Source organism: Dipteris shenzhenensis, chromosome 15 (genome assembly GCF_047967505.1).
Source record: "Dipteris shenzhenensis isolate YYH24624 ecotype China chromosome 15, Dip_SZ_1.0, whole genome shotgun sequence".
Classification (NCBI taxonomy): Eukaryota; Viridiplantae; Streptophyta; class Polypodiopsida; order Gleicheniales; family Dipteridaceae; genus Dipteris; species Dipteris shenzhenensis.
The window spans coordinates 33259746-33272601 of NC_141610.1; the positions used below are offsets into that span (position 1 = coordinate 33259746).

A 12856-nucleotide genomic window follows, 5' to 3' on the forward strand; every position below is an offset into this window, starting at 1 on the left:
AAGCAACTGATACTATTTTGTTATTTTGCTATTTGCTACTTTGCTATGTTGTTCACCAGTTTAGCATTTTAGCTTTTTAGCTCTCAGCAAGGGCCTTAGTGAGCCCTTTGCTTCAGCCCATATTGGCTTGTATGAGTTACTTTATGTTTTGCACCTTTGTCTCATAAGCCCGCAAGGCCTCCTGCACACGTTAATCTCTCTCTCCTGCAAGAGCACATTTATTATCTGCAGTAGTAGGAAATTATCCAAGAATGTACTTCATCCCCACCATCACCTCAGCTGGTATCCACAATAAAAGAAAATGATCACTACTTAACGTGTGTTGAACTATCAAGTAGGAGATGGCTGCAAATGTTAGCAATAAAGTTAACAAAGTCAACCTTTACACGAAAGTCAAGGACTAAGAAGCAGAATAACGTACAAGATGATTTTGCGCATTAGGGGACTGCAAGATGGCTGCCTTGGAGATGAGGAGGGATACATGGAGGATAAAATCATATGCCTTAAAAAAGCAATACCGCAGATTGAATGGGATGAAAATACCATAAGTTTTATTACTCAAAGGGAACACAAGCACAAATTTGTTTCAATGAGAGAGTAGCGAGAGTAAATATTCTTAGACATACATGCAAGCTGAAGGGTACAAGAATTTGGATATCCGAGAAGCTCACTCCGAGCTAAAGTGAAAGAAGCATACAAGGAAGGTGAGTGGGTGGTTTATTATGATGGGCAAGCACTGATTCAAGACTTCAAATCTAAACCAAAGACTTTCAGTCTTAAACTGATGTTATTCCGGCCGCTTCTAAGATAGTACTAGATGCATCTAAATAATTGTGGGCTGAGTTGCCTTGACCGCTCCCCCAACTCTCTGTAATTGCAACTTTCTTGGTGTGTGTACTTTGTCTATGACTATGGTAACATGTATGATGATAGCATTGAAAAAGAAATGCTCCTCATTGGCCATGTCTCCAATCTGGTAAACATGGAGGGAAGGTCCCCTAGTCTGATATGTATCTCAAACCACAGGAGATTTTGTCGGGTCTTTCGCTTCGGTCCTCGGATCTGTCATCTCCCCGAGCCCTACTAGTCAGTGTTTGTCTGGTTGAAGAACTCGGTGATCACGCTCTGAGTGGAGTCTGGTTGTACACTCTAATCTCACCTATATGTCTTCAGTAAATGTTCCCTGTGGTCATACGACCTCATGAATGAAATCCGCCAGGCATCTTAGATCTTGATAAAACACGAAACTAGATAGAGGTATGAAATCGTCTTTGAAGAGACAATGATAACGACCTATGATCCCATAGTATACAAGGCATCTGAAACCGAAATGCTCCTCTGACTTGATCTCCTGATGGTCACATAACATGCTGATGCGACCCTCTTTGGATATGCCCTCCGCTCATCCACTCTCAATGCGAAGTCAGTGTGATGAAACATATAACTGTCTGCTCAAAATTCTCAAGGAGTGGGAGAGATGGGTACATGTGTATCCGCGTGGATCAATGAAGCCCTCCGCTGAGATCCGCAAGCAATGGTCTCTGTAAAAGTTGAGCTTCATAGGAAGATCCTAGGGTGCCAACCAAGTCCTGAATGACTGTAGTTGTAAAAGATCCTCTCAAATAACCACGTTCACCTTGTGATATGCGAGCGAGACAAAGGGGGCCTTAATGTTGTATTGGAAGGAGGTAATCTGTCTATGTGGATCCCTAGGCTCTCAATTTACCAACATGTACATGCATACCACACCTCTGGTCACCCTCAATTTCCAAAGCCATGGATGAGGATAGGGCCAGCTGTGATTGCCTGCGTCGCCCTCTAGTTCAAGATTCATACTCCCTGATGCGGTAGAGATATATGATTACTTCGAACGTCACATCGAGCTATAGTGGGGACGCAGGACTGAAGGCTTACTGTGAATCTTCTATGAAAGCATGAGAACTTGAAGCCCCTCCCAATCTATCTCTGATAGGTCTAGCCCCCAACAAGGGTGGCCATAATACCCGTTGGGCAAGCCAAAGAGTCAAATAGAATAGTCTTGGTCCGAGGATCCTGAAAATGGGAATGAAAACACTACCGCTCGAGTCTAGTAAGTGCGGTGTATCCCTTGCTCAGTCGGCCCTATAATGTTGGTCCCCGAGTATGTATAGGATGCAACCGAGAACATGCCCAAACTCATCCATAAAAAACCACAACAAATAGTGCAATTTCAGTCTCATGAAAGTCACTCACAAGGTTGAAAACCATAAACCCCATCACATATAGCAAGGACTAGCTACTATGGCATCCCCACCGACATCATTAGTGCCCAACAGTGGGTGTAGTCCATAGTATAAACATATGCTCCCACATGTACAAATCCAGACACCCACACATACTTGAGCATCCATTTATACAAAGGTCTGTGTATTGAGTTTCTGTTAGCACTCCAGAGGTGATGGCAGACTCAGTCGTGACAAAGGCTAGCACTGAAAGAGAAGGCTAATCAAAAAGTAGTCCACATTCTCTTCACTCAAGCTACAACGAAGCGAAAAACACAAAAGAGGTTTCGGGAGGAGCAGCAGCAAGAAAAAATGGAGAGAAAGGTGATGGCTGCAAGGAGTGTACAGATCGCACAGGATCAATGGGGGAGAACTGAACGGAGAAGGGACTGGAGGCTGAATCAAGAGGCGGGGCCTGTACGGACGTCCGTACAGCTTGTACGGACTGTAGAACTAGCGAGGGGACAGATGTAAAGGCAGCGAAAGTATGTACGGGGATGTGCAGGGAGCACGGGAGCTATATGGGAAACTGTACGGGGGGCTGCAGGGTGCACGGAATATGTACGGAAGGCAAGGTAGGCAGCAAGGACATCCTCCACCTCCTCTGCAAACACACACACACACACAGAGGATCCTAGCAAGGTTTACACAAGGCTCTTCTCACGATCCTGCACATACTCTTAGCCTTTGGGTTACTTTTTGTCAGATCTTTTAAATTTTCACTATATATGTTTAGTTCCCTTGCTCCCTGGGGCCCAAATGACATGTTGTCTCCATTATACTATCTCATTAGCTATTTTTGGCCTTCTGCATGGGTAAGTATCTTTGTTTATTTGTTTGCTTGTTTTTGGTACAAGAGGGATTTCCTTTTAAATTGTTTGTGTGATGGAACCCTTCTTTCTTTTCCTTTGGCTGCTGCATACTATGGTCTTGGCATGCATTATCATCCTATATGGCACACTATTACTCATATGCTTCAGTTTTTTAAGCCAATACCGCCACTAGAGATTGAGGACCAGCTTCAGGATTGGACTCTTCATTTGCGAGGGTCAACATGCCGTCCTTTGAGGCTGTCCCAGATTATTGTATCTTCTTTGTATAAAGTTCTTTTACCCTTGCCTTGGGTTTCACAGAGGGCCAATCATCTTTGGCAAATGAATTGTCCTGCAAAATGGTGGCGAAAGAGACTGTGAGGGATTTGGAATTCTAAAATTCCTCTTCGACCAAAGGTTTTCTTGTGGGGAGTCTTGCTAGGAGTTCTTCCATCTGGACAGCTTTTGGCGCACAGACATATTGCTCTGATTGTTTGCCGCAAATGTTTGGCTCCGCTGTCAAATCCTGGCAAGTGTATTTGGCATGAGCAACAATCTCCCATATTGCTCTCATATGAGATTTGCCATAATCCCAAATAGCAGCTTACATTCTAGCAACAAACGCCTGCCATGCAAAATCAAGATCTATCTGTGTCTGATCAGAAAGTGGCCGAATAGCATCACAAACCAATGCTTTAAAATCAGCATGCTACAAATAACTATTATTTTATCAAGAGTAGTGTTTTGCAAGGCAATCTGTCATCTAGAAAAGCATGTAGGGAGAGGCGATCCTTAACCAAAGAGGCGCATGATCCGAATGTGTGAAGGCATGGTCAATCCAAAGTTTACAAGTAAAATTATCACGATGCTGCAGATCAACTCGATACCATCGATCCAAGCGTGCCTAATAAGAAGATTGAGCATTATGCTGAAAGATGTAGCCCGGCACCATGGGTTGTAATTCCCTCGACAACCAAGCTATAAGCTGAAGCAAAAATTGAGACCATGCCTGCTTTTCAGAGGCTAACATATGAGTGTTACCCGAAGTATTATCTCCTTGTTGTGGAGCATTATTAAAGTCACCACAGATGAAAGCATAATGTCTCCATGGATAATTTTACATAGCATCCCAAATCAAAGCCCTTTTGTGCGAAGATTGTGGAGCATAGACTAAGGCAAATTCAAAAATCTATCCTTGAATGAGGCATTGTATGATAATCCATCTGCCTTGATGATCATTGAGGGCCACAAGCCGCTGAAGATCATGCTTCACCAAGAATGCCACCCCTGAAAAAAGTGTTCCCCGGCATAAAAAATGTCATAACCAGCAAAGTATCTAGTTTGACCGCATACATGTATTGGTTATGCTCCTGTATTGAGACTACATCTGGCTGTAATTTGTTGAGATACATCCACACATATTTCCATTTTCTACCATCACACATAAAGTGTACATTGAGAGTAACACATTTGATATGATCAAGCACATTTACAGATATAAGACAAGTATGTACAGCAGCTAAAAAGCTGTCTATGATTGCATTTCCACCTCAATATCCGGGCCTCTCACTTGAGATGAAGAATCAGCTTGAGGAGAAGCCAAGCATGAAGAGGGTCATCCTGATCCATCACTTGCTTTTGTTTTTTGTTCTGACCCGACCTTTCCTTCTGGAAGGTTTTCTCATATGCATAGTCTGCCATTTTATGTGAAGAAGCGGAAAGCACCAAAACCCCCCCAAAAACCTGAGAGACTGTATAGAGAACTTGGTAGAGCATGTTCAAGGATGCACAGAAAAAGACAACAAGCACTGTAGAAAATCCCTGCAAGCAACAGAAGAAGATCGTATGGATTCCCTGCAAACTGTATAAACTTCCTGCAGGCTGTACGTAAACCCTGTCAATTGTACTGACAGATTGTATGGAATCCCTTCGAGCTGTACAAAACCCTTTACAGAGGCTGTATGGACACCCTGGCAAATGCTGTACGGGAGCTTGTACAAAAACCAGCAAACCTGTACGGAAGCCTGGTAGAGCATGTAGTACGGAAGGCCATGCAAAAACTGTACGGAAAACCTGTCAGAGACAGCTTGGCTGTACGGATTCCTGTCAGAGGCAGTACGGATTGACGAGACAGCAGTACGGAAAGTAAAACGGATGTCTGTACGATAGCTAACGTGGCTGCACGGAAACTCTAACGGGTCTACTCGGGGGTGATGACTTGTGTGATGAGGTCACACGAGCACCATGCGGATAGAAGCGGAGGTCCTTGAAACAAAATAAATGCACAGGAGACAAGCTCTCATACCCACGCTCACACACAATACCATCACACCAACTCTCTCTCTCTCTCTCTCTCTCTCTCTCTCTCACACACACACACACACACACACTTTTTTGGTGAAATCTTTGATTGCTTTATATTACAATAAAGCTAGCCATGAAAAAACTGGTAAGCGGAAATAGTGCATCAAGCAAAGATGTCCATGTAGGACAAATATACATCCTGATCTATGCAGTGAGTTTGCAAACAATAGAAGAGCGATTGTTGCAAAGAACGACGGAAAAAGACAAAAGTATAAAATACTGGATCACCAAAGACACTGTGATTTCTAGCTTTCCAGAGAGTCCAAAGTGCCCAATAGCGAACCCAGGTAAAGAACAAAGTAAAATCTAGCCGTTTGGGATAGATCCCAAACAACCAAAATTGCTTTCCAAAAACAGCCTGAGAGAATCTCAATCTCAATTTGTCACGAAGAATACCCAAGAAATTATGTGTCTCTGAGCAATTCCAAAAGATATGAGATACACATTCCCGAGGAGCTAAACACCGATGACAGAGAGCAGGAGCAATACGTCTACAAGATAAGAGTTGTCCTGACGGTACAACCCCTAGCAGAACACGCCATAAAAAAACCTGTTTGCGTAAAGGAAGCTTAGAGTGCCAAATCTGCTTTAATCTCTTTCTCCACCATGTGAGAGGGCAAAGTAGGCTTGAGGATATCCCAGAAGGAAAGAAAAAATTCAATAGTGAGACCATCCCAATCCTGGAGATTTCCATCTGCCACAGGATTTAACAGCATCTGACAATTCTCTTATAATGAAAGGGATTTCCAATTCCAAAGGATGAGCATCAAAGAGAATGGGATGGACATGCTACAAAAGAAGCTGGCGGGCAGACATAACCTGAGGAGAAAGAATGTCCACATGTCCAAAATTATATGAAAAGTGATGCACACAAAAAGCAGCAAGCTTTGAGTGAGATGAGGACCAAGAACCATGAGGCATCCGGATCCGACAAATATTGGCAGCTTGTCTTTTGTAATGCAAACTTTTGAAGAATTGCTTGCAAGAGCAACCTTTATCCAAAAAAGCCCTCTGCCGAGATCGGGTCTCCCATTTAGCAAGCTTTCTGTGATCATTTGATTGGAGACAGAATTTAGCTTGACATAATAGCATGCTTTCTTCCGAAGACAAAGGCCGAAGATGACTGAGTTCAGTCAAACTCTGGCAAGTGTATTTGACATGCTTCACAGTCTCCCATGTGGCCTGCATGTAGGATTTACCATAATCCCGAATAACCGCTTGCATTCTTGCAACAAAAGCCTACCATGCATAATCCAGATCAATGTGCATCTGATGAGAAAGAGGCTGAATGGCATCAGAAACCATGGCTTTAAAATCGGCATGGTCAAGGTAGCCATTATTTATCAACAAAAGGTGTCTACAAGCTAATCTATCATCTGGAAAGTCATGCAAAGAGAACCTCAGCCAAAGAAAAGAATGTGTGAAAGCATGGTCAATCAAAAGTTGACAAGTGAAGGCATTAGAATGCTGCGGATCAACCCGATACCATTTATCCAAGCGTGCCTGATATGAAGATTGAGCATTATGCTGAAAGGTATAGCCCGGAAGCATGGGCTGCGATTCCTTCCAGAGATCAACCAGACACAAATAAAGCCAAAAATCAGACCATGCCTACTTTTCAAAAGCCAACATGTGAGTGTGGACCGAGGTATTATCTCCCGGTTGTGGGGCATTATTGAAATCACCACAGATAAAAGCATAATGCCGCTAGGGATATTTGTGCATAGCATCCCAAATCAAAGCTCGATTCCCGGAAGATTGAGGAGCATATACTAATGTGAATTCAATGACATATTTGAGATGATCAAGCATATTTACAGATATAGGACAGATATGTACAACAGCAAAAATGCCTTCTATGTCTGCATTTCCACCTCAATATCCGGCCCTCGGCCTTGAGAAGAAAACTCACCCTGAGGAGAAGACAATAAGGCAGCAACTTCCTCTTTTGGAAAGAGGGTATGATTGGCAGTCACCTCAGCCCAACAAGTCAAACCAATATCAGAATCTTCAGCCATGTTTTGCCCTCAGAGGAAGCATCATTCCAAGTCCGAGAGGGCAAAGGTCTTTTCTTAAGGTTTGCCAAGCATCATTCAAAGTTTTTTCCTTCGCCTGAGGATGGGAGGCAGAAGGCACAAAAGGAGAAGCATCACCATTCGAAGCAACCAGTGCTTTCCCTTTGTCCTGGATAGCAAAAAATTGTTTCACCCCCTTAGTCTTCATCAAAGAGGAGGCAGTAGAAGTCTTGCTCGGAGGCGGTGACAAATCAGCATGCAATGACATTTAGGGACTACATGAAGGGCATTGCGAAGTCATATGCCCGAACTTCTTGCATTCAAAGCAAGCACCTGCAAAGAGATCCCATTTCAGTTTATAAAAGGCACTGCCCATCGAAACATTATTCACTCTAACCGAATAAGAGTCTAGGGTTGGTTTATCTGTGTCCCACAAAATACAAAATCTATTTGAGTTGCCATTAGGCTGTGGTGAACAAACCACTTTGCCAAGAGAGGCTGCAATTTTTGGCGAAAGAGAGGCCAAACATTGAGGGAAATCCACAACTTCCACCCAGACAAGGCATCTGTGTCAGATCAACGCCTGATAATCTCTAGTAGGAGACCAGATTCTACATATGGTTTGGCTGCTGGTCTTTGTGTCAATTTTCAGAAATCAAAATTATTGTCGTTGCATGCTAAGGATTGGCATAGCCTTTTGTGGCCTCGGGAAATTGTTCCAACTTCTCAATTGATTCGACATCTTGGCTATCCTCTAGGTTGGGGGCTCACTCGTTCTCAACAAACTGATTGGGTGCTCACAAAGTTGAGGGCGAAACTTGAATATTGGAAGCTTGCAACTTGGCCATTACATGTTCATTTGCGAATAACGCAATCCATTTTGATAGCATACATACAATTCTATCTGCCTCTCATCATGTTCAATAAGGCAGATCTGGTTTCCTTTATGTTTGCTATCATGGAGATTTTCTGGTGTTCAAAAAATGGCAAGAAAAGTCTCAGATTACTCTCTATGCATCGTCTCTGCTCTCCAAAGATGCACGGGGGTCTGAACATACTCAATATTCAAATGCATATACTTACTCATAGGGGGAAAATGATGTTGCAGTTTATGCAAGGGGATCAGCCTTGGGCTTTCATGATCCGCTCTCTTTTGTTGCATATTGATACTTCTGCTTTTGGGCATTGGCAGCCTACACAGTGGGATTTCCTATTTGGCTCTATTCAAGGCAAGATCAGAGGCTACCCTTTTGTCTCTCTTTTGCTTCTTGATTGGAAGCATATTTTATCCCACTTGGAATGGAATGGCAGAGATTCTTTGTCGGGAAATTCCTTGAGGGCTGAGAATATTTATTGGTCCAAAGTATTCCACCCTCCTTTGGCTATACAAGAACCTAGGCGTTCTTATTTTCTATCTTTCAAAGGCATTTCTTCTGTGGCGGATGTATTTCAGGATGATGGCACTTTTTTAACCTTTTCCATGGCTGCTAGCAAATATGGTTTGGGAGCTCATTACCGTCCTTTATGGCATCAAATTTCAGAAATGCTTCGACCGTTCTTGCCGGTACCTCGTTTGGAACTTCATAATAGGCTTGAGGATTGGACCCTACATTCTTCTTCCTCTTCAGCCCGTCCTTTGAAGCTCTCACATATCACAGTGTCTTCTATGTATAAAGCGTTATTACTTCCGCCTTGGATTTTTAACAAAGCAAATTCTGTTTGGCATATGTATCGGCCACTAAAGTGGTGGAGAAAGAGGCTGCGTCTCCTTTGGCATTATGAAGTCCCTCTTCGACAACAGCTTTTCCTTTGGCGAGTCCTACTTGGCATTTTTCCATCTGGGCAGTTACTCTCGCATAGACGTATTTTGCTCCGACAGCTTGCCACAGATGTCTACATTCTGCTGAATTTGTGCTTCACATCTTTTGGCACTGTCCACACACTTGTGATTTCCTCGCTCTCATCCGGCAGGGGCTTGGAGCGAGATTTCCTACTATTACTTTTGGCACGTTCTTCTGGTTGTTTGGTTTTCATCCAGCTAGACAGGGTTTTGATTTTATTTTTTGTTTGGGTGCGATACTGGGCACTGTGGACTCTATGGATGGACAGAAATCATAGAGTTTTTGGTGATCCTACTTTTTCATCTTTCCTTTTTTTCAAATAGTCTCTGCAGCAATCTTTCTATGATTGCTTTCAGACTCATTTGATTGATCATGATGTATATAAAGCTTATACTGAGATTTTCAGTTGAGTAGTAGTTACTCCACTTTTGAAGTAACTATGAATGTAATTATTTTACAGCAATAAAATATTTCTTCTCACCAAAAAAAAAAAATGTGTGTGTGTGTGTGTGTGAGAGAGAGAGAGAGAGAGCGCTAACATGATGTTACAAAATGTATTCATTTGCTCTTGAAACTAAAAATTTAAAGATTATTAATATATATTCATGATGTTACATACCCAAAAGCTGAAGAGTTCTGGATCACTTCTGTCTAACATTCCATCTGCTTCATTCAGCATTTGTGCAATTCCATTACGTCTATCTGGACATCTCAAAGATACAAAATGAGCATGGATCAAACTACTTGAGAATCTCACAAAAGAAGTAAACAACAAGAGGTTGCAAACCTATTGTTGGCGATGCTTCTATTGCTCTTGTTATCCAGGATCGAGTGAGATCTGCTGTAGATCTTGCCAACTCCTGCAACTGGAAGTTTTTAAGCATGGTAACTGTAAGAATAGAGAGAATGCGATTACAGAAACTTTTAGCATGGTAATAGTAAAAGATAGATTCACAAAGCTTTTCAGCATGGAATGTAAAAGGAAAACATTTACAAAGATTCAGACGTTTTGCACTCTTATATTGCTGGTGATTCTCTAGACCCTACAAACTATGACAGCACAGTTGCAGCCAATTCCTTCATGTTTCAACAACCAGAAGTAGATAGCCAGTGTCCAAGTATGTGACCAAACACGGGATTTATCAAAGTGTTGTTATCTGTCCAGCTGACTGAGCTCTAATAAATAGCTGATGAGGGAACCCACAGGGCTAGGCCAGTGGCCCAATGGATTCAAATGGACTTTAAATCTAAAATTAGGTCATCCAAAACAGGATGCATGCTGTAGAGAATGTAATTTTTGCATGATGAAACCTATAACAGGGCACCCATTTATATGCTCTTCAAGTTCCAGAAAGCTGCAGCAAGGCTTTCCTTTGGAAAGGATCATGTGCAGTGTGAGACATAGGGGCTTACATTTGCCACATTGCCAATACATAGAATTTGATTTGGAAATGTGCGACAAAAAAGAATTTAAAAATGGACCTAAATGCGGAACCAAGTTCTATAACTTTTATGAACAAGCTGAAAGGTATGCGAGGATTCATTTGGAAGATTTACAGACTGAATTAAAAAATGGAGTGTAGCGAAAACATCTCCACCAATTTCCTCAAACATTGGATGCTCAAGAATAGGAAGTACTGTGTCTCTAAACGATTACAAAAGATTGCTAAGTATATCACTTTGGTTTTGAGGATGTTAACTGTGGCTGCCATAGGACGCAAGATGCATCCAATCAACAAACACAGATACAAAGCATGCTGACTTTGCCAACTTTTTAACACAATTCAGTCGATATGAACGGTGGCAAATTGTATCATGTGGCACATAAAATTTGAAGAGTTGCATTACAAACTTACAATGTTTACAAGTTTTATTACACATCAATCTGTAGGTACCTATAGACTACATATTCAGAGATATTTTTTTTATCATTCTCCTATAATTAAATAAGAAAATATATCTTTAAATTATGGAGAAATCAGCATACATGCTACAAATGCTTGCAATAATGTTCTATCACTATCATTGAAAGAAAAAGATTAAGTTTCTACCTCTCTCAATAAAGGTCCATCCTCATGAACTGCATCCTGAAGCCATGTAACTTCTCCAACACGATATCTGAAACCATTCCGCACACCTTACATATAAGGTGGCCAGTAAATATAGAACTTCTTAATCACATGCATGTCACTTGCATAAAGAAAATTTGGTTGGCGCATACATTATAAGTACATATATGCCTCATATATGCATACATGTGTGCATGCACCCATGCATGAGTGTGTGCACTGCATGTGTGTGTGTGTGCACGCGCGTGCATGTGCATGCATGTATGCACGCACTCGAGTGTATGCATGCATATGTGTGTGTGCATGTGTGAGTGATCCTATATTTTCCTTGTTTGGCTTTTTTAAGCGTTCTCTGCAGCAATCTTTCTTTGATTGCTTGCAGACACGCTGCATAGATCATGATGTATATCTAGCATACACTGAGATTTTCAGCTGATGTGATTTCGGCTGCCTCGTTTTGAGGTCGCTACTCTTGTAATATAATCAATCAAAAGTTTTCACTAAAAAAAGTGTGTGTGCATGTGCGCACGCCCATGCACATGAATATGATCATGCTTGATCCCTTGCACACATGCAACCCTACCTCTACCACTCACTTAGAAAAGGCATTTGTAACGGTACAAGCATGTCTTTCCCCTTCAACAGGATTGGAGTGACTATCATTTAAGCAAAGATATTCCTATCCTAAAGAATGCACAAGAGCTGCTTCTTCACACCTCCATAATTTTCCTAGCTTTCCAGCCTCAAACATAAGCACTTTAATTGAAAAGATAATGTTGTATTATCCACAAAAGACATTTTAATACCCATCCTGCTCCCAAGACTTGACAATGTTGCATCTCCGACGGCCCTCCACCTACACAAACATGAAAATTTTAAAGTGACCTAGAAATTCAGATTTGACATTGCAAACATTATCATTATCTAGGTTGAAAACATCACACATCACTATTCTGAACAAGCTTGCAAAATCAATTGAGTAGATCGCCTTAGAATAAAACATATATCCAGTCTAGAATAATGTTGCAACAACTTTGTTAAGACTGCAACCACCTCATTCCCCGACTCCAAGTAACACTCCTATGCAATACGCTTCAACATAAAAATTTGCTCTAATACACTTCAGATGCGGTACCGACCCCTTAAAACACACGTTCATGCACACATAGATATATATGTACGTATGTATGCATGTGCCATGCATATATATACATAAGTGTGCATGCACACACATCTATATACAAACACAAGCACATGCATGTGCACACATAGGTAGCTTTTTTTCTTTCTTTTTTTTGGGGTGGGGGGGGGTGGGGGGGTGATATGTGTCATCAAAATCCGGTCCAATATCAAGAAGGACCCAATGACCAATGGGACAATGATAGTATTAAATCAGAGATAAAGTAATGTCGACTATCTGGAGGCGTTGCATGGTGTGCTCCTGGCAGAGGCTCTGTGCCGGGCTAGGGCTACGGTGACCCCTGTCGGTCGCGC

The 12856-nt window shown here is 41.9% G+C and overlaps 1 protein-coding gene across 1 annotated transcript in view; it reads right to left on the bottom strand.

The window, feature by feature from the left end:
* The window catches only part of LOC147893712 (zinc finger (C3HC4-type RING finger) family protein), a 64155-nt gene that overhangs the window by 21627 nt on the left and 29672 nt on the right, over positions 1-12856 (bottom strand). Inside the window, exons 13-16 of the mRNA XM_087385981.1 lie at positions 12169-12218; positions 11345-11411; positions 10081-10159; positions 9913-9995 (exon numbers count right to left, since the gene is read on the bottom strand). Coding sequence (XP_087242107.1) covers positions 9913-9995; positions 10081-10159; positions 11345-11411; positions 12169-12218 — 279 coding nt within the window. The remainder of the gene's footprint in view (positions 1-9912; positions 9996-10080; positions 10160-11344; positions 11412-12168; positions 12219-12856) is intronic.